At 44.7% G+C, this 22,604-nt stretch overlaps 1 protein-coding gene and 1 long non-coding RNA gene across 2 annotated transcripts in view; one reads left to right on the top strand and one right to left on the bottom strand.

Annotated features, from left to right (window-relative positions):
• The first annotated feature begins 988 nt into the window (after nt 1-988).
• LOC108507227 lies at nt 989-6,516 on the top strand. Its single transcript, XR_001878043.1, has 3 exons — nt 989-1,106; nt 5,837-5,877; nt 6,407-6,516. It is a non-coding gene; the product is annotated as an uncharacterized LOC108507227 (long non-coding RNA).
• Nucleotides 1,169-22,604, bottom strand: part of FAM129A (family with sequence similarity 129 member A) — a 58,665-nt gene continuing 37,229 nt past the window's right edge. The window contains exons 6-14 of the mRNA XM_017834942.1: nt 16,332-16,447; nt 13,046-13,150; nt 12,789-12,951; nt 11,791-11,978; nt 11,373-11,534; nt 8,940-9,050; nt 8,251-8,358; nt 6,400-6,511; nt 1,169-5,451 (exon numbers count right to left, since the gene is read on the bottom strand). Coding sequence (XP_017690431.1) covers nt 3,755-5,451; nt 6,400-6,511; nt 8,251-8,358; nt 8,940-9,050; nt 11,373-11,534; nt 11,791-11,978; nt 12,789-12,951; nt 13,046-13,150; nt 16,332-16,447 — 2,762 coding nt within the window. The 3' untranslated portion in view covers nt 1,169-3,754. The remainder of the gene's footprint in view (nt 5,452-6,399; nt 6,512-8,250; nt 8,359-8,939; nt 9,051-11,372; nt 11,535-11,790; nt 11,979-12,788; nt 12,952-13,045; nt 13,151-16,331; nt 16,448-22,604) is intronic.

The raw sequence follows: 22,604 nt of genomic DNA on the forward strand, positions 1-22,604 counted from the left end.
CCGGCCCGGCCCTGCCCGGCCCCTGCGCGCGCCCCGGGGGCGTAGCCAAGGAAACCGCCTCGCGCCGCCGCCGCCGCTTCCGGGACCGCCGGGCCAATGGGGGAGCGCAGCGGGGCGGGACACGTGCGCGCGCGGGGCGGGCACGTGACGAGACGGCCGACGTGGACAAAGGGAGGGGCGGACTACAACTCCCGGCGCGCACCGCGCCCCGCCCCGGACCACAGCTCCCGGCGCGCACCGCCCACAACCACAGACCACAGCGCCCACCGCGCACCGCCCCGGACCACAGCTCCCGGCGTGCATCGCGCCCCCTCACGCCCCGCCCTCCCCCCGCTCTCCCTCACGGGCGGCTCCGGGCGCGGAGCGTGCGGGGGAATTGGGGAATGGCTCGGGTTCAAAGGGACCGTAAAGCCCGTCTTATTCCACCCTTCGCAAATGCCTGCCGCGGTTAAAAATAAGAGGCTCCCAACGCTTCCATAACGCCAGCGTTTCAAACATTTTGTACACACTAACTGTTATGTGCAGAGCAAAATCACAGCCGATTAGACGATTATTAAAGATGCCAAATTAATATAAAATATGAAGCTGAAACTCCAAATAGCAATTCCAAGCTTCAGAAGCCAAATCTGATAACAAATAACAAGCATTTACAACACTGCGCTTTCCACCCGGGTGATATATCAGCTTACAAACAAACACGTCCTGGGACTGTCTGTGCGTGATGGAATCACTGAATCAGAATAAAGAACAAGGGAGAAGAGACACAGAATTGTATCATAGAATCCCAGACGAGTTTGGGTGGGAGGACCTTAAAGCCCATCCAGTCCCACGCTCCTGCACGGGCAGGGACACCTCCCGCTGTCCCGGGGTGCTCCACCCGGCCTTGGACACTTCCAGCGATGGGGCAGCTACAGTTTCTCTGGGAAATCCGTCCCGGCCCCTCACCACCCTCACAGGGAAGAATTTCTTCCCAGTATTTAATCTAAACCTGTTCGAAGCCATTCCCCCTCGTCCTGCCCTTACAAAAAGTCCCTCTCCACCTTGCTCGCAGCTGCCCTCGGGTACTGGAAGGACACGCCTCCCTCAGCCCCCGACAGCCGCCTGAGGTATATTTGTTAAATAATCCCCCCGAAATTATCACACACTCACAAAACCAGCCTCCCAGCAATGGAAGGGAAGAGCGTCTTTATTTCCATGACAAGCGTTCTTACAAAGTTCCAAGCGAAATACAAATGTGTTTCATGTCCTGGCCGTTACCAGTGGAAAGCCCAGGAAATCCCAGCCCTCAGCCCGCTCCCCTCGGGGCGCCCTCACCCATCCTGCCCTGGGAGGCGATTTTTTACTGCTCCCAGTGTGCGAGGGAAAAAATTCATTCCGGGTATGTGTAGGAAATTTAAAGAAAGCTACAAAAAATGACGGAATGGGTGGGTTATTATCATTTTTGATCAGCGGTCCGAGGCAACCTTGCAGATTTCTGAGCTTGAAATGGCTGTTGCCTCTGGTAAAGACAAGGAAATGCTACTTTATCCATTTGCAAATGGACAGAAAATGTCCAAAAAGGGAAAAAACCAGTCCCCTAGCCATGAGGAACTCCAATTTAAATCGCAGAACCAGGCAATGTGCGGGCTAAATCTTCCCTGTCCTTTCCTGTCCTACTTGTGAAAAACCTCCGAGCACCTGCTTTCAGCAACTCAATTCATGTTACAGGAAAATACTGCCCAGATCTAAGCCTGCCACAGAAATAACTCAAAAATTATCATGATGGGAATATTTATTCTGAATACTCTCTGTACAGATGTATCTAATTCATATTAGAATGAATTAGTTTCCTTTTGCAGGACACTGCAGTCTTTTTTACCATCATGTTACTTGTCTTCTTCACAAAAAGAGCATTAAAAACCCATCATGTCCCCTGATTTTAGCTAAAAGAGGCCGCTCCTGCTTAAATGTATAGCACATGGTATAAATTTGAAGTCGCTTAGCACTCAGTACCAATTAAAAATAGTTAATGATTTGTAAAAACAAACCAGCTGACAGTGAAGTAAGTAATGATTTGTTAAAAAAAAATTGGCTGGCAGTGGTTTGTGTGCTTACAAATTAGTATTTTTGCATGAAATATAGGGAGGAAACAAGTCAAAATCCTTCTGCAAAGAAAACATCTGTGACCTTCATGTTTCCATACCACAGTATGGCTTCTGGAATAAATAAGAATTGCATTTATTTTACAATAGTGACAGAGCAGTTAGTCTAGTTACTCAACAATGTTCCTTTCTCACACAGCAATGTTTGCCTGTTCCTCTAGTGTCAATTCTGTTAGTATTAAAGAATATTCTGATAGCATTAAAAGGCTTTGCAGTTTGTTGAAGGTAAATGCCAACATGTATTATGCTCCCGGGACTTTGTTATTTCTTCCCATGTCTTTATGGGCATAAACCCTGCAGTCCTTTACTGTATTTATCATTAATCTTTGCTGTCCTGTAATGTATGATATTCAGAAACAGTCTGAAACACAGGGCCAAAATTTTAAGGTGCCTTAAACTGACCTCTAAAGTGAGGTCTTGCACTCTAAAGCCCAATTTATTAAAATACTGGGTTTCATTTCCAAGCTTTTCTGTGCACAGTCCATAAACTTAAATGTAAATAACACATCTAAGCAAATCCATGCCTAGATCATGGTTTGATATGTAGGAAAACAACTGTCTCATTTTAATAACTGCTTTTTTAATGTTATTCTGCTCTCCAAAATCTAAGCACATGTAATAACCTTTGGCTGCTTTTCACTTCAGTTAACATCTCTATTAGAAATTATATGCAATGATTATGATATTTCACAATTATTGCGACTTAATTATGTGATTTCCACACCTAAAAATGCCTACAGAACTGGGTAACTCAGTAGGAATGGGCATGGCAGGACTCAGTGTTCTGTATTAGATAGCTGTAAGTGAATCTATTTTATGGTGGGAATGAAACCAGAGAGATGCTGCCAATGGTTATAGTTATTGTAAACATTCTCATCTCTCCCTTCCATAAAATAAAACAAAATAAAATAGCTGTAAAGTGCTCTGGAAGGCTAAATAACCCAGAAGTGCACAGTGGGACTGAGAAACCTGCTCCCATACTTTCCCCATTTTAAATATAGCAGTAAGAGAAAAAAAATAAAAAATCAGAACATTTGCTTGTCTTTAACATCTACCAAAACTTGAAAATAATTAAGTAATCAGTTTGCAGAGTTTGCTTAGAGTGTGGCTTTTGACCAACCTACTAAATTAACCACTGGGTTCTGTTTAACTACTAAAAGATTGATTTATTTCCTGTACACTGCATGCAAATACTAAAAGCACCTTCGAGTATCTATGTACCAACCACCAGGATCAGAGCAGTACTTGTCAAATCCATGCACTGAAAAATCATGAGCAACACTACGAACAGTGAAGTTGTTAAAATAAATTGATAATAGTTGGGAGTGATTTGCTTTTGAAGCATTCAGTGGTCACATTTTCAGACTTTTTTTCTAACCATAAAAGGGAGCAAATTTTAAGTGAAAGATGAGGTTTCTCAGCAGTAACCTGGTTTTAAACCAAAAAGAAGCCCATCACCTATCACTCAGGAAGAGATCTGTGGGAAACCTGGAAGAGCTGGCGATCCCCCAACAAAGCCCATTTCCTCTAGCCCCAACCCAAAGGAGTATTCACAATTACACGAGGATTACTGGAGTAAATAAATCCTGCAGGGCCGGGCTGAAAAACACTTCCTACTCTTCCGAGTTTTGCTGTACACAAGTATCTTCTCTGTTTTCTTCTCTGAGAATATCTTTTACTTCTGTGCCTTTGATTTCCGTGTGTGAAGATGATTCATCTCCTGGCTCCCCCTCGCCCCCACCAGCCTCTTTATCTCCTGTGACCTTTAACGCAGCGTTAACCTCGTGCTGCTGTGGCATCAAAGAGACTGCCTCCAGCAGTGCTGTTCCTGGGTTCTCTGTATCCAAAATAGGCACTTGTGTGGTGTCTGCATGTTCAGCAGCCCTCTGAGAGGAGCTCTGTGACCCCACCTCCACCGGGATGGTGTGGCTATTCCCTGCTCCTCCTTCCTGCCCAGCCAACCTTCTGTCTTCTGACACATTTCCTGTGTGTTCCTCTGGCTGCAACCTCTCACTTCCACAGCTTCCCACACCCGTGTACCACACACTTTGCTTCATCTCCACCTCTGCCTTTGCCTCCTGAGGCAGGTCCGAGCTTTCCACCAGCCACTCTGCTTGTGCACCCCTGGACACACTCCCTAGACTCGTACCATCTGTCCCCAAACATGAGGACGGTCTCTCCTCTTTGAGTTCCACACATTCTGCTGCATCTTCACTCCTCATCGTCTGGCTCACCTGAATTTCTGCCACAGCCACTTTGCTCAATTCACTGTTCCCTCCATTGTCCTCTTGCAACTTCATTAGCTCCCCCTCACACATCTCCTTTACGTTCTCCTCTGGAGCATCTGCTGGTATCTCAACTGCCACCATCAGCAAACTCCTTATCTCGTTCACATCATCAGGGGATTTACAACTCTTCTTTTCCAACCTGCTTTCTTTTCCAGGACTATCCCCAAACTCTCCTTTCCCTGTGCTTCCACGCTGGGAAACAACTCTTTTCTCTGTACTCGCTCCTTGCTCCCTGCTTTCTTTTTTACCATCCTCTTCAAACCCTGTTCCTACTGCATTTTCACGCTGAGATAATTTTCCCATCATTTCTTTTTCTACCTCGGTTTTCTTTTCAGCATTCCCTGAAACCTCTGCTTCCGTTACACTCTCAAGTGGGGAAGTCAGCTTTATCTCAGAAACGTCTTCCTGTGCTTTGCTTTCTTTTTCAGTGGCACTGACAAATGCAGCATGCATTGCCATTCGACTCTCTGAAGTTGCCTTTTCCTCCGCTGCTCCTTCAGGTGCCTTAGGTTCTTTTTTAGGGCTGGAGCAAATATTTTTCACTGCAGTGTCAGTCCCAGAAGCTACTTTTTCCTCCACAGCTTCTTGTGGCGTCTGCAGTTCTCTCTCAGCGTTCATCACACACTCTGGTTCATTCTCCACAGCGCTTTTCCCCTCTGCAACTCCCCGTTTTGTGTGGGCAGCTGGAGGGGACTCCCGTTTCTCACCGATGTCTGTAACAACCACTGCTTCACTTTTGCTGTGATCACCAGCTGCGTTACCAGAGGCCTCTTTGTCCGATGACTTTCCTTCCTCAGCATCCTTCTCCCAAGCAATTTTTCCCGTCACAACGAGCGTTTCGTCCCCCTGGCTCTCCGTGTCCGACACCTCGGCTCGGGCGGCCGAAGGTTTCTTGGCGGGGGTGGTCTGTGCTGAGCCCGAAGGGGTCTTCAGCTCCGCCAGGCTGGACACGCTCTCGCAGGGCAAATTCAGGTGGTCTTCAAAGAGGTTGTGCTTCTTCAGAATGGCAGCTTCTTTTATCACTAAATAAAACAGAAAGACAAACTGTTTTGGAAAGAGTCACAGAGGGACATGGAAGAAGGTACAGCGTTTTCCTGAGTTTATGTTGTCCATTTTGATATTACAGACAACAGTAATTTTAATTTTCAACTTCTTTTCTGGGGGTGGTGATTTTATCTGTGTTCATTAATGGCACTTCAATACTGACCTAAGCATTTCTGAAACAGAAAACTACCAGAGGACCCACAATGTACAAAGGTAATGCTTCAGTGCAGAAGCAGTTACACTGAATATGTGAATAAAAGTGCCCTTGTTACATTAATTATTATACTGATATTTTTGAACAGGAGTGATAACAAGGGTCTATGAAAACCTACTGTGCAATACATCTGCTTGTCTTTTATACAGGGTATAGACAGAAGGCAGCTCCAGAGAGATACAAGTATTTTGTAAGTATTTATATTTCTATATATAATATTTATTAAGAGTAGCTTAGTTTTCTGACACAAAAGCAGAGGGTACTGCACTGGCATCAGTGAGGTACTGCAAACTGCAGCCAGCAGCTCATTTCATTCGGGGAAATTAAGTTTTGTTGCCATTAATCTTTGTAATTGTCTTAGTCTTGCATATGGCAAAGTCTTGCCATTTAGTCATCACCAAGTCTTTGCAAATAAGGGCATCATTTCCCCCTTTGGCCCAGAGAATCAAGATCAAATGAAGCTGGCACAATTACATTTTGTTAGAAAAAGGCTTGTGCCAAGCTATCACTTCGAGTTTCCCAGGTTTAGTAAAGTTGCCCCATAACTCAGATTTTAGGGCTTGCCACAGATATTTAGTGAGCTAAATAAAAACACCCTGTGGTGTCTTGGGGAAAGTGAGGCCTGGGTCTACCAGGGGAGGACTCTGGGAAGCTCTGAAGGAAGAGCTCATGGGCTGCAATGTCATTGCTGTCACCTCAAGACTGTTCTCACCTTTCAGGGCCTCTTCAAGCAGTGTCTGATATAAAATCTCTTCATACACATTCTCTACTTGGATCACACTCGTGTAATCAGCAAAAATGTACTGCTCGTATTTCTGCAGCTCCTGTGCAGGTGGAAAAGAAAAGAACAGATATAGAAACCCCAGGGATTCTCAGAGTCCTACGGCAACCAAACACCTTGGAGATCCATCCAGCAGGTCTTGCAGTGCTCCATGTGAACTATGACTAAAAAACTACCTATGTCCTCAATCTATTATGTGCTAATCAAACAGTATTCCTGCAGTATAACCCCATTAAAAGCACTACAGATCACTGCCACCTGAAATAAACAGCTGGGAAGGAAATGCCTCACTAACTTGTTTGTCCAAGGAGGCAAATCCATGGTGCACGGGAGATACAGGGTTTGGGGTTGTTTTTCTAACAGGTGTGTAACACTTTTACTCAGTGATTTATATACAAAGGCTGTCTAGACAATAAGTGAATCATTGTTATTAAGCAGCTGCTTGGTGGTCTATAAAAAGTAAATTAGGTGACCTTCCAGAAGAGGCACCTAAATAAAAACTCCGGGAGATTTTCAAGGGAAAGGTCAAAACTTGGCTGTGCCTGTCAACTGTGCTGCACTTTTGCTTCCAGAGCTGGCTGCTCATTTCTGCAGAGGCACAAACACAAAAGGCTTGTGGGAAATCAAACAGACAGGGCTTGTGGGAAGTTTGCACCACCACAGCTCCCTCTGTCCTGTAGGACAGAGACATGAGCTGTCTCCACAGATATTGCAGGTGATGAAATGCTTGTTCCTGTGTGTAGACACCCTGTCACAAAGGCACTGCTGATGCTCTACAAGAAACAATTACTTTGGGGATACTACGGAAAGTAGAGGGACATACAGAAAAGATTGGTTTAAAATATATTCTTGGAAGTTTCAAGTTTTAGTATTCCATAGTTTAAAGACCCGTAAGCATAACTTGGCACAACATTTGTTTTTAAACTTGGATTGGAAACTGAAACAAGCTGGAGAGCAGAAACAAGAGCAGCACACCATTGGTGAGAGCTCCCAGCATCCAGGAATGGATGGACATCAATGGAAACAGAAGGGCAGGGAGGCTGGGATGGCTTGGGCAGGTACAGTGACAATGCAGGAGGTCACCCACAGGCTTCCAGAGGGTTCAGACTATTTATTCTGAGCCAAGGTGAACAGCATTCCAACAGGCCCCTGATGCTGCCACACTGATAACATCTACCATCTCAACAAAACTCTGACAGCCACATCTGCTGACTGCTAACATGGCCTGTATGATTCAGGGCAACAGAGATCATCTCTGTGTGATTATTTCTTGTTTGTTGACTCAATACTTCCATTTAAAATCACTGACAGCAAGGGCATGGCCTGGCTCCTGCCGCTCCTGCTGCCCCAGGAGGCCTTGGGTGCTGAAGGAGGTCGCTGGCAGAGGCTGTGCATGTTCCCAGCTGTGCCTTGGGGTGCTGCTGAAGAGGAATGAACACAAGGACCAGCTCGTCACCTACATCCCAACTGCCCAGAGGAGTCCCATCTAGGGGACTTCAGATCTCCAGAGAAGAAAGGAACCAGGGATGGGAAAAGGATGGACACTACCTTTGAGCAAGCAAGCTGTACCTACTGTTTCCCTGTTTCCTGAAATCTTCCTTATGCCCCACACCCACCCAATCCATGAACTGGCAAATCTAAGCCTGTTTGGCCAAGCAGGCAGCCAACCTGCACAGCCCTCTGGGAGAAAACAGCTACAGTGTTAAGGACTTGCTGACAAGGCATTATTCCTTCCCCGCCTTTTATTATCGGGGTTGGGTATTTTTAATCCCAGAAACCTACTGGTTTGCATGTTGAAGCCAGGCTCTTCTGCATTGTGGGCAGGGTAATCTGTACCAGTGCTTCTTGGAATATCTTCTTCCTGATGGTGCTGCTGTCATAGTCATATTGCTGTCAGAACACAGAACAGAAACAAGCCCAGACGAGCTTGGGGTTATTAATCACTCACGCGAGGAACTGGTTCTTGTAATCCTGTCACTGGTGCAGCAGAGGTGCACTCAGGGCTTTGAACTGCCACGCAGGTTATTCCAGCTTTTGCAAAACCACTCTAAAATCTAGATTTCTGGCATCTCTTTCCATTCTTGTTTTTTTATACTTAGGCTAGAAACAGCCCCTGATTGCCCTCCCCGGGTATTTCAGCACTGCCTCTTCCGAGAGGAACGAATTCTAGGGGCAGGCTAATTATATAGTTAATTAAAAATTTATATCCAGATTCACGGCATCATCATAATCTGATTTAATTGCAATTAAAGGGACTGCACATGCAAGTACTTTTAAAATGGTCTGCCCAGAACTAGGTTTTACCCCTCAAAGGAGCAGTTTGCCACATGCCACTGAATTAGTATTTCCAGCTGGCTGGTAGGAGATATCTCCTTTCAAATACAGAGATAAATTCATATAAAATATATTCCCTTTTCCTAAAAAGGCAGAACCCAAGGACTTCCTGTCCAGAAGTGCTACACAAAGTTTACCTTCAGCACCCTCAGCTTGACTTTTTCAATGGTTGTTGCCACTTTGGCCGAGTCTGCCTGGTGACTTGGAGAGAAGAGCTGCTCAAAAGTATAAACTGCATTTTCCATCAGCTGAAAAGAACCATTTAAAAGATCTGTTAATAAGACCGGTAACATGCAAACATGATAAATGTAACTGTTAATTTGTGTTTTTGAAAAGGTGAAACAGAGAAAGAATAAAGGGCCTAAGATCGACAAATATTTCAGGTACTTTAAATGACTGTGGAAGGGGTAGAAGAGCCTCGTTTAGATTGCAACACTCAGTTTTGGAATGGGAAACCAAAAAGAAGATTATCTAATGCAAGAGAATACAAAAATGTAACTCCCTCAATGTCTATCTGGAGTTTACAGCAGGTCAATACGACAAGTCTGCTCATGTAACTGAACAGTTCTATCAGCAAACATACTCAGAGTGGATTAATTTATATTGTCCAGAAATTTTCTGCTGCATTTCAGTTCTCTGAAGGGCAACATGCACTGAAAATGCTGCAATAAATAAAGAAAATTAAGCCTTGGTATCACTGTCATGCTGTCACAGCTTTCTTGCATAGATTTGATCTCATGTCACCACCCAAAGCGACGGTGACAAAACTAAAAAGTAGAATTGATTATCTATATATAAAGACCACAGACAAAACTTACTACCCCTAATAAGAAGACTCCCATTGACTTCTACCATTAATCATTAATAAATAATAATAATACGGCAGATATTTTTAAGGTAATTAATAATTAGCTACCCTTAGAATACCAATAATAATCAGCAAAAATCACACAGAGTGCAATCATTTCTCACAGAATTATGTTGAGCTGGTATTTACCATATTTTCAGGTTATCCAAAGATTCATTAAAAACATTAAACCCCTGCTCTGAAAATATCCTTCAGACAAACAGTCCTGCAGGTGTTAATTGTGTCTAATGAGGTTTTGCCTTTTTTTAGCTGTTTCCGTTCAAATTTTAATATGTTCTGATTGGAGAAGCCCACGGGGGCTGTCCATTCATGCCAGTTGAGCACTGTGCTCCCAAATTTCCTAGAACTGGCCACTAGAGGATGCCAAGTTCCCAAGGCAAGGAATGCTGCTCCACCTCTGCCCGAGTCAGGGCTAAGCCAAATGCTCCTTTTAATTAAGACAACACGAACACAGACATGTCTGATTTTACTCATTAATAAAAGAACTGTCCATGGACACAAAGGGAAACTACTCACTATTTTTATGAGGAAAACACCAGACTTTTAAAGCGGGAGATGCAATAACAGCATTTTTAGAACAACTCGTGCTATGATTGAACTCATTTCTCGTTATTTTGACTCATGCACTGTTTAGAAAAAAAAAAACGCTGCTTGGTTTTATGGGATTTATTTTCTGTCTAATTCTTTCTCTTAACTCATGGTCTTCACTTACTGAAAGACACTTTATTTGGCAGCTTTTTTGAATGGTCTCCCTGAAAGACCCAGACATGAGATCAGAATTTGATTTTTGAATAATTCTTTGGCTGCTGGTCATGGCTGTACATAGAAACGCTGCTTTTAGGAAAACCCTGTCCCAGCACTGTGCTAGACACTCGTTTTCCATATTCATAACTCCCACTCCATAGATCTGGACCAGCTCCACTTCACAAGATTCCTGACTAGATTATTTAGTTTCCCAGCCACGGATTAAAATCACAGGATTCGATTTAGAGCTACAAGGGCAAGTGTGCCTTGTGATCTGGCAAGTGAAATAAGTCTGCTGGCCAGCTCCTAAGAGACTTCTGGCCAGGCATCCAGAAGGAATGAAAGCCAGGCCTAATTACAGTCTATACCAATACACACAAGAGGGGACAAAAAGGTGGAGCTCATTTTTCACCTGAAATGATGTCAGCACTTCCCCCAATCCCCTGAAAACTGAAGCTGGATAAAGTACCTACATCCTTAGACATCATCTGTCTCCAAGTAATTACCAGTTTCTAACATTAAAATGCCTTTTTTTAATATAAATGAGAAAATAAACTACCAAAAAGGAGACATTCCATTTTGGTAAAATATATTTAAGACCCTTCCTGAAAAATCCTTCCCTCTTGGGAATGGGAATCAGGTAGATTTTAGTCACCCCATTGGTTATAAGCACAACTTTGCTGGGTGCTGAGACACTGGGAATTCAGACCATGAAGGTTCAGAGAAGAGATTACCCATCCAAAATTTTTGTGCCTTGCTGAACGACTCACAAACACACAACCTCCCAAATACAAACCCCAAGCAGCACCCAGGTGATCTCCTCAGGTTTTGTTCTCTCTGCTTTGACTGAGAGAGTCTCTGGGACTCGAGCACAGCTTTTATCAAGATCACTTCCAAGCAGATTAGCAGGACAATCCTAATCTGTTCTCCCGGGAGGAAAAGCTGGATCTTACAGTACCTCTTGCATGAAGTTCTGTGTCCTCTGAATCACAAAATCAATGTGATAGACCTTGAAGCGACTCTTGAGGTCCTGCAGGAGCTCCTGGAGGAGGTTCACCTTCACATAGCAGGGCTCCATCTTCACGGAGTTGAAGGGCAGTTTCATAAGCTGATCCACGTTCTGCATTCCAGTGCAGGAAGAACAGGTTTCCAGGGAAAGCAACCAGAGGTGAATTTTTAACAGAGAATGTAACAATTTAGCCTTAAACCAAATTCTGGAATCTACCTTCTAGTTGCACAAATACCACTTGACTTTCTAAATGACAATCCCAAGCATTAACTTACTTCCACCCGGGAAAGCAAATCCTGCTCTCAGCCAAGTTCTAACCAGGAGGTCCTTGCTCTAATATAAAGGCTCCAAATATATTTTGTCTTACCTCCTTTAGCTTTGTCATGTCATTGGTCTTCTGGAAGTCCTGGATGATGTCATTAACTTCTTTATCAAAAAGCGAGCGGACTTCCGTGAATCCCGAACTCACGGGGCCCATGAGCTCCTCGAGTATGGAGGTGAGGAACGGCTGGATGTTCTCTGTGCAGCACTTCTGGGCAGGCTCAGAGACAGTGGCTGGAGGGTCACACAGCATAAGGGTTGCATTTAGAGATACAGCGACGAAGTCATGGGAACTGATCTACTTCACAAGGAATTCTATGGTTCCGTAGCTTTTCCTGGAGCTACACCCCCACAAAGATGCTGCGGGTGATGAAAGGAGAGCTCACAGTTTTATGAGTGACAAAGAAACCTCTCTTCTCATGCCTCACCTAAACAGCAGCTGCTGGGGGCACTGTGAGAGCAGAGGAAAGGGCAGCTCTAGGTATCAATTACCAGGAATTTATTTATTTATTTGCCAGCTTAAGCAACACCAATAATGTTTTCTCTGCTTTGTAAACTCACTTGTATATTCACAGCAAAATTATGATTACCTGACATTAGTTTAAAACCAGCTAGGAAGCCCTTGGGTTTAAGAGCTCTTTGGTAGCCTATGAATTTGTCACATAACCAGAACCTGGCTTTGTGGTGCATTCCTAGAAATCAGGTCAAAACCACTCCTCTTTTAATTATGCTCATGTGACCTGTATCTTCACTACCTAAGGCTGTGCAAGTCAAAATGAAAGCAGAATGAACAACTCTGATCAGGCTACTCAAAACCTGTCAGCTCCAGCCTGACAGGACCTGGTGTTTTCACAGACACAGCAGCCACAGGTGTCAGCTCCCAGCAGAGGCAGCGCAGGCTCAAAGCATTTGTTGGCTGAAAATTGGTGTCTCCAGCTGGATTTTTCAAAACACACGAGGATTTCAAAACAATGACATCTGGTCATTCAACACAATGGGAAACTTTAAAAAATTGCTCCAAAGCACAGCTGTTCCTTCACTGACCTTTGATTTTTCCAGCTAAGAAGTTCTTGGAGTTCAGAATCTGATCCATGTCTGAACGAATGGTTCCTTCAAGAGTTTTTGCAAAGTCTCTGCATTCTTCTTTCAAGGTACTTAATCCTTCTGCCACTTGCTGCTGGACTAAGCCATAAGTTTCTTCTACGATCTAAACCCAAATTAAATTAAGAAGCAGAGATCAGAACCAGCACCCACAGGGAGCTGCTGTGAGAAACAGCTACTCTGCAAGTCTCAGTACTTACACCAAACCAGGCCCGCTTCCTATCATTCCTCTTCCCCTTCATTTTAGGCAGGATCATTGTCTGAAGGTTAGGCAGGAGTTCCTCCATCACAAGGTTGCTCAGGATCTGTAAGGTCAGAATGACGTGTTCACACACTGCTCTCCACCAGAAAACTGAGCACCTGCATCACAGTGATGTGCACAGGCAACCTCAAATATCCAGGGGCTGAGCTGTCCCAGGCTACCAGGAGGACTGGATTTAAAACACTGGGAAAGCCTGAGGGGAGCTCCATGCATTTCATCCAAAGCAATTTTCACTGTAAGACTTGAAGATACCAGGCAAGGACTGACAGCAGATGAACCAGGATGCCTGCTAGAGTTCACAGCATGCTATTATGGAATTGCCATGTGCAAATCAATGGAGCTAAAATGATTCATTTCAAGGGAGAAATCTAATCAAAAACACTGAAAAGCTGGTTTGCTGACTACTGCTCCCCCAAACTGACCTCGCTCTGGGATGCTCCCACCCTCCCAGAGGAGATATCATGGGAGAGAAATTGTGCTGAGGAGTCATCAGACAAAGAATATTTCTGACAGGAAGATCACTGGCCAAAAAAAGGAAGATATGACTGAACCAATTTGAATCTCCAGCACTTTTCTGGGTGAGCACCAACTGCCCAGCTTAAACAAGAAAAGCAGGAGATCACAAGAAAAACAGGATAGAGGACAGAAGTGGAACCCAATAATGTGGGTAATCTGTGAATCAAATTATTCTACTCTACATGATTTTTTAAATTAACTTCTGTTTTCAAAAAATGTGTAATATGATCCAAAAGATTCATTAGTTCCAACCTAATCCTGAGGCAAAAGGGATGAAATAAATAGCTCTTGGAGTTTGTGAAAGATTTTCCAAGCAACTTCTTTTGTCACTAAAAGACAACTATACTGGTCTAAAACCAGTCAAACTTTCACACTGTAGAATTCATATACATTCAAATCTCCTCCCAACACCTCCAGATTTTTGAACAAAACCCATATGAAATCTATAACCTAAGAAGGTATTGGTGACAAAGGTGCACCACAGAAAGGCAGGAGGAAGAAAAGAGTCCAAGGGACTTCTACACACCAAGAGTTCATGATGGAACGTAGGAAAACTGAGGAAAAGGTATCACTGCCCCGTTCTTTGATTTTCTAAACTGACACTGAGCACTTTTATCCCTCAAGCACATTTTCACTTTGGATTCAGTGGTTGCAGAAGAGACCCATCACCCTCTCTGATCCCAGCATCTAACTGGCAGTCCGGTCTGGCAGATGGTTCCAGTCAGAAAGGAAAGACACCAGACTGGCAATACAGATGATACCAATTTGGGGAGTAGTCCACAGGCTGGCAAGCAAGGCTGCTATTCAGAGGGACCTCGATGGGTTGAAGAAACGGGTGGACAAAAACCTCACAAAGTTCAGCAAAGGCAAATGCACAGTCCAGCATCTGGGATGGAACATATCACAGAGAGACAGAGCAAGCCCAGGAAAAGGCCAACAGAATGCATCTGAAGGTGGGGTCCATTTCTCACTCTGGGTAAAGGATGTGCCCAGAGAAGCCGTGGCTGCCCCATCCCTGGAAGTGTCCAAGGCCGGCTTGGACGGGGCTTGGAGCAACCTGGGCTAGTGGAAGGCAGGGGTTGAGATGGGCTATAAGGCCCTTTCCAACCCAAACCATTCTGTGATTCCGTGATTCTTTCTCACTGGTTTCAGAGGAGTCTCACAGAGAGAGTACACAGCCCTCCTGGCTCTCCAGTGGAGCCTGAGCAGGGTTTGTGCTCAGTGATGAGCATTTGAACCCAGCTCTCCTTGCTTCAACAACAGCCCAGCACGGGCCACATTCAGGATCATGGCCCTGATGCTCCCAGCTGCTGGCTGAGCCAATACAGAGTGCAGAGACACCCTCCCAGCTTTCCCTTTTCATCCTGTCACTGCTCCTTCACTCGTGTCAGAGCTTCCTGATGCTGAACCTCGTGTTTTACAGCTGCTGGAGCGGGTTTGAGGCACCAACACCAGCACGGGGGAATGGCAGGAACTCAGACAGCAGAAGGATGGGCTCTGACTGTGTGCCAGTGCAACACAAAGCATGAATAGCCCCCACAGAAATATAACACACAGTGGACTCTGATATCCCTCTGCTATACCTACAACAGGCAATGCACTATTGCCATAGCTTCATTTACTGAAGTACTTACAGATTATGCCACAGCAGCACTTCACATTCAGCAAATATATTTATTGGCATTCTGCAGGGATTTTTACAGCAACAAATTGCAGCCTGCTGTGTTCCAAACCACTCACTTAGGTTGGATATTGGATATTTGCCTAAAATAATTAGCGTGTTTGGTCCAAGCAGGCATGAGAACACACCACACTTACAGAATGAGTTATTACCAGGGAGATAATAGTGGAACTAGGCTGGATGTCTTCTGATTACAGCTCTCTGGAGGTATATGGGTTATGAGTAAGTTGTTGGCAAGCAAAAGCAAAAATAAAACATGAAATGAAACTAGCACTATAATAGCTCCATAACTGGAGGGAGGAGGGGAGAAGAGAAAACTCTCACTCCCTCCACAGGAAGGATGGAACAACTTGTAGTGAGGAATTTATTATCAGATGCTAGCATGAAACGTCAGTCCCTGACATGATGGCACTGGGAAGGACACTGTAGAATTTTCTCTGGTTTGCACCCTTTTCAGCATTTCAGAGGTAGGCTGCTCCTAAAAGAATAATCTGGTTTCTTAAAACAAAACACTCTCTTCGGGTTTTTTTCCACTCTCCCAAAGGGAAGCCTGATTTCATCAAGGAAAACACCCAGCAGCTGGTACTGAAATAAACAGTTGCTGCTGAGTGCTCAGTGCTTTGGAAAAAGAATTATAAATCAGGGCCCAAATATCTCAATTGCCCTAAAAGAGGCATGGAGTGATGCCAGAGGGATTGGTGGAGTTACCTCAGATACTGTCAGTGCTTCAAAGTCACACACTCAGGTGCCCAAATATGGACGCAGAGCATTTCTGCAGAACTGAAGTACACACATTTTTGGTGTTTAAGTGTGACTGTTACTATGCAAGACTCTGTTTCAGAAGTTCTTATTAGAAAAGAATTATCACTTACATGTGAGTTAGAAGTATCTTAAAATCTCAGGTATTTCTACCTACTGAGTTTTCTTTTTAAAAATGCCATTTTTTCCCAAGGGGCTTTACAATCTTCACTGTGCTCAGAGCTGCCATATTCAAAGGCAAAAAAACCCCAGGAATATATTCTTTTACCTCTTTTTCATTGCCAGTTATCATTTCCCACGTCCCATAGTGGCCTTTCTCCTGCCGGAAGAACTGAATGGCTTCTAGGAACGCCTCGACTTCATACGTGGTCTGCTTGAGGAAATCTAGGGAAAACAAAGAGGGACACAAAAGGATTTGCCCATAAATAACCCTTAAAAAACAACCACCCTCCTTTGCTGATCCATTTTCCCATTCCACATGCATCCAGCAGCAATGTTTTTAAATCGTTTCCTAAGCCTGAGTGCCTGAAGACCTTGAGCTTTCATTAAGATGTTGAACTCTCCCATTGCACAAATGAACTATCACAGGCCATCCCATCCAGGCTGGGAAGTTAAACCAACACCACCAAATGGAGGAAGAGGAGGGAATAGTTTTATGGCATCAAACCTCGTCCACGTAGACTTTGATAAGGCAGCATTAACCTATGAAAGCTCCTCCCCTCCACTGATACCTGTGAGCAGTGTAGGATGGCACATAGGAAGACTGTGACATCATGTAGCAGGGCCAAAAGTTGGGAATTCTCCCTCTTTAACATAATGATAGTCAGCTTATTGTGGCATGTTGTGTGCCTTGATAACTTACTAAAGCCTGAGTTAACACTCCCCAATATATTTTAGTTCCTTTGTTTTATAAGGAAACTGATGATTGAGATGATTTTTCATGGATGTCCAACAAAACAGACCTAGACAAAGGTAAGCACCGTGCTCACACCAATTAGCACAAAAACTTCTGGCAGCATCCTGCTGCTTTCCCTAAATATTTCAGGAATGTTTACCCACAGCTCTGGAGTAGCTGGTTATTGTCCAAGGCCACTGCTGCTGGATGGTGGCACTTCCCAAAACAAAGTGGTAGCTTGGGGACACCCTGTTGGACAAATGAGTCGCTCTGCCTCAAAATGTGGAAAAGCTCCCTGGAGCAATGTGGCTGCTTGACAAACCTGAGTTAGAAACCACCCCCTAAAGACTTCAGGGATTGAAGTGCTGTGTCTTCACTATGAAACAGAGCTCCAGGAGTATTATCTTAAAGAAAAACAAAGCCACAAGGGTTTATTGCCCCTCTCCAAGGTTTTCTACTGCAGCCTTGATCCGCTGAAGTCCTGTCGTGTTAGGAAGGAAGGAGGGAAGAACAAGAATGTTGATTCTCTCAAAGGTAATTATGCTGCTTTAAAAGTTCCTAATACATATAAACATTTGTGATGTGAAGAGTCGAGGATTAGGTCCTCAAGCCTTGCTTGTCAACCAACACACTTTATTTTGGCTTGCTCGTGGAGCTTCTAAAGAGAGAGCAGCTTTACAGGAGGTTTGCATAAGTGCCAAGGGCAATATGGGGATTATACAAATTAGGGGAAGCATGGAGGATTAACTACAGTAATGCCTGAAATGTCTCCTCCATGTGCTTCTACAAAAACAACAGCTACAGAAACCTACAATTAATTTCATCAGGGCTTCACCATTGAAGTTTGAAAATGACTGCTTGAAAACAGCCCTGTAGAGATTTTATGTGCGTGGGGCAATGAGGCCTCAGATCTGCTGAGAGCCCAAATGCCAGAATTTGGCCTTTCAGAGTTTCTCCTGGCTGCAATGACTGCAGGAAGGTTTATTACACACACTGGGGGCCACTGAACCCTCCCAGTGCCACTCTCGAGATACTGCTCTTGATTTGCAGATATTTGGAGGTCCAAAGAAATCACACAAATTCTCCAAGCTCATATGATGATCAAACCAGAAAAAATCAGCCAAGTGAAATCCCAACCCTGCCTTCACTGTCACCTCCACAATTTATACCATTTTTCATACCAAATCACAAATCAGGATGCTCAAATATCAGTATTAGTTGTAAGTCAGGCTGTTCACCGCCAAGAGAACATCCTCTGACCACAGCTTTAATGAAAGCATGGAGTATTTCACCTGAGAAACGGGTGGAGCATTGCACCTGAAAGCTTTTGTCCTCCCAAAGTTGAATATTCTGAGGAGCAGAGGGCTGGGCTGGAGGAAGGGGGAACTGCAGCTCCCACAGCCCTCTGGTCATGACTCACATGTTTTCCTTCTTCACAGCTGTGCTCCCTCCTAACCCAAAGGGCTGGATCTTGGACCTGCTGAGATGGGGATGCGCCAGTGCTGACAAGAATCTGCCCTCTAACATCATGAAGTTTTAAACTCCATGCTCAAGGGAGTATTTCCTCTCCATTCTGACTGCCCCCAAACCCGTAGAGCAGTGGGAAGAAGGTGCTAAAAATCCAAGAGTGATTCATTTGAATAGTTCATGGGAAAAACATCAAGCTGTAAGTGCCATAAAATCCCAATCACGCATTCTTTCCTATGCCAGTAAACACAGGAGACAAACACAGTTATGGCAGGCTTGTTACAAAACCAGTTAAAAGTAGAAAGGAAGCTTTATCCTTCAAGGCTACTGCTTAATTTAGGCAATTTCATTCTCACTTTCCATAGGAGGAAAAGATTGCATCAGGGATAAGGCACTGAACAACCAGAGCCAGCCGGAGTGGGGCTGTGCAGAAGCTGCTGGTGAGGCACACGAGACAGAGGCACATTCATGGGATGGGGCTCAAGAAAAGAGAATTGTACCCCAGCTGAAAGGAGCTGTGCTGCACATCCTCCACCACTCCAGCAGGGAAGAGCCAGGCCTTCTGTTCAGCACACCCAGCACTTCAGGAAGGGGCTGCAGGACGGCAGCTGCCCTGGCAGGCACAGCAAAGGCAAGAAAACAAGGAATAAGCTGTTGGGGCAGCCCTGCCTGCGTGACAGACAGAGGATGGGGCGTGGGAGAGGGAAGCACATGCTGCAGCTGCAAAGGGGGCAGGTGGTAAAGCCCAGTGGTATCAGGAACGACTGTTCTCCAGGAGAAAGGACGACACGTGCTCCCCTCTCCTGAATGCCCTCACAGGGGCTTCCCTCCAAAACATGTGGCACCTCTCAGGAGTGATCCATCTGTCCTGCTGTTTGGAGGGAGTGCAGCATGTTAGGGGAGCTTGGTGCTGTGGTGGTTGTAGGTCTTCCTTACCCAAATCCCACCCAAATCCATGAAGTTTACTGAATGTCCTCTGGCAAAAGGCTGGTGAGGCTTTACAGGTACCCAGACTGATGCTGTGTGCTTAATCCAGGCTGCTCTGCTCTTGGAAAATCACCCTCGTGCCTTTTCCAGCTCCTAATGAATGTAACATCCACTTATTTGTGGAGATTAAAACAAAATTCTGTTTAATTTTAAAATAAGAAAACCCACCTAGACACTCAACATACCAAAATGTGGAGCCCAATTTTAACAACAGGTAAGATATGGCTACCCATAGATTCTTTTCCTAAACACAACAGAGTAACTGCTTTAAAGCCCCTATTGAAAAGATGGAAGCACATCTGGAAGCACCATGACTTTACCTCAGTCAAAACACTGAGGAGCTCCACGCAAAAACTCCTACAAATAGGCCCTGTTACCAGGAAGGATGAGTGCTGCAGCTGCCTCTGGCTAAAACTGGACTTCCAGCAAATCCACATAACATGAAACATGAACATTCCAGTTCAAATTGTGGATCTGTGTATACTGCACACTCCTGCACAGGGCTGCTGTTGATGATGTCTGATCACTTAGAGGATGATTTTTCTTAATTCCAGTCAAAGGAAGAAGCCATTATAACATTTAAATAGCTGTTAAAAAGTGGTTATTTCAATATCCAGTTTAAACTCTGTGTCCCTCTGAACGATAATTGTTAGTAATGGCACTTGGGGACATGGTTTAGTGGTGGCCTTGGCAGTGCTGGGTCAATGGTTGGATTTGATGATCTTGGAGGGCTTTCACAACCTTAATGCTTTTAGGATTCCATTCAAACTCATTACTGCAGCATGAAAGAGGCTAAAATGGTCATCAGACATCAGGAACGACAAAAACACAGTGCCCCTATTGCAATCCAGTAAATGTCTTCCTCCCACGTGGGCTTTTCTTGCGGTAAATTCATTACTTTTATTGTTAATAACAGTGCAAGGGTATATTGACTGTGGATAAAGTGCTTCACCAAAGTGAGCTACACCATGGAGAGTAATCTCAGCTTTTTGGCTGACATTTCACAAAAAGCTGAGGCCCAAAGGCACAGATGAACAAGTGTCAAACCAGAATCTGAGCTCACAGAGCATGGGTTTGACTTCCAGGAATGCTGACTCTGACACAACCCCATCACTGAGCACCAGAGCTCGGAAGGAATCCACCCTGGCTTCCTCTGCTCCCTGCAGCACTCCCATCTGCAGTTGGGTGACAGCGAATATCATGTTCCAGGCAGCCCCTGAATCCTTCCTGCAGGTCACTAATTGCTATGGAAGCACTCTGGCCTCCAACCAGAGCTGTTTTTACAGGAGCTGATTGTGTCCAGGCCCGCGGGCCTCGCCTGGCTCTGCCTCCCAGCTCTGCTCAAATGAATCTTCTCAGACAAGTCACTCACAACCCCATACAAAGAGCCCATGATGCTTTAATTCCCTCCTACAAGACAGCAGGGCACAGGAATATCCCCTCAAACCCTCAAAACCAAAGGCTGGCTTTGGCTGAAGAATGAGGAAGGCAGGACAGTCCCTGCGAGGAGATGAAGGTGACCAAGGACTCGAGTTTGGTGTTGTTTCACAGCAGAATGTCACTTACTATTAATTTTTGGAACATGATAAATGAATAGAAACTGCATTTCAGTTTATGCTTTTCCTTGATTCTTCAAATATTTGGTGGAGAGCTGGCTCAGGTGAAGGCAGTGCCAAAACACCTCTTGTAACAACTCTTTCTTGTTCGTCACCTCATAGAGCATTTTCCTGGGACAAGAAAAATCTCTGTGCAGGTATTGGTGAAGGGCCTTCCTTCTTGTGATGCTACAAATACACAGTAGGAGGTGGATAAAAAAATACTTGGAATTTTATGTCCAGTCTCAAAAGACAGTGCTTCCACCCCTTATTATTTCCTCAACAGAACAGATTTCATGCTAAGAAATGCAAATTACGTTTTTTCCCATTTTCTCATCCTTCCAAGTCATCCCCCTCTAACCTTGGCATCTGTTTCTTCCAAATATATTTAAATTGATGCTTTTCCCCTGCTTTCCATTACACAAGCTCTTCAAATAAAAAAAAAATAATTTCAACTGATTTTTTTCTTTAATTCAGTTCTTTGCAAACAAAAGCTGGTAAAAAAGAAAATACACTCCCCCAAACCAACTAAACAGACAGGACATTGCCATCTCTTGTACTGGTACTTCAAAGGTAGTGCTTACACACTGCCAGCCACCAAAGGCTTTGGGGTGAAGGCAGCTGGAGAACATCAGGGAATAAGAGACGTTCCTGCAGTTAAGGAATCACTCTGCCAACCTCCCAACACCACAGCTGGGGACTGCCCAATTAATAAAACAATGAGCATGATGAAAAATGATTTCCCTTCCTAAGAGCTCACGTGAGCGCCCAGCACATTTTCAGAGCTGATGTTGTCAGGTATCACAGGCAGCCATAAAAAGGCCATGGCCATCAACTCCAACAAAATAAAACTGTGGGAATATCTGCCTCCAAAAAATAAGCAAATGGTCCCAACCCAACAGAGGTGTCAGGTAAAAAAAGGAGAGAATCCACCTGCTTGAACCTGGGGAGATGAGGAGACCTCAGGAAAAGATAGGTTGCCCAGGGCTTGTAAAACAGCTCCAGCACCACTGGAAATGATGCTCTGAATGAAGGGACACCCCCCATTTCCTGTAACAAAACGGAGTCCTGGCATGGCAGTGCCCAAAGTGAGAACAAAGTGAAATGCAGAGAATGCCCTGGGCCAGAGAGGCAGCAGCCTCCCAGCTCTGATGATTTCTGAGAGCACTGAGCTGCCCCATCTTTCGCAGACACGCGGTGTGAGGCTGCAACCACCAACAGAAGCTGCAGGAGGTCACTTCCAAAGGGGATACAACCCTGCAAGAACATGCTGTATTTATTGCAAACACAGTTTGGCAGCACAAGTTCCCTCTGAGACCACCAAACCAGCACTGAGCAGGGTTAACTTGTTTGACTGGCATCACCACAGTGCCCCTGTAAAAGCTGTTCAAAGCAGCACCAGACAGGTCACAGGGAACCTGCCTCTGATGGCACCAGCAGCTCTGTGTTCCATCATCTAAAACATGAATGAACACTGCACAAACACACCTAAAGAACCACATTATCACTTATCTCTGATAATTTCCAAGCACTTTCCAAATCAGATACTATATTCCTGGAGCAGGTGGGAATCTGGAGAAGAGAAGGCTCCGGGGTG

Source organism: Lepidothrix coronata, unplaced genomic scaffold (assembly GCF_001604755.1).
Source record: "Lepidothrix coronata isolate B3197 unplaced genomic scaffold, Lepidothrix_coronata-1.0 Scaffold246, whole genome shotgun sequence".
Lineage (NCBI taxonomy): Eukaryota > Metazoa > Chordata > Aves > Passeriformes > Pipridae > Lepidothrix > Lepidothrix coronata.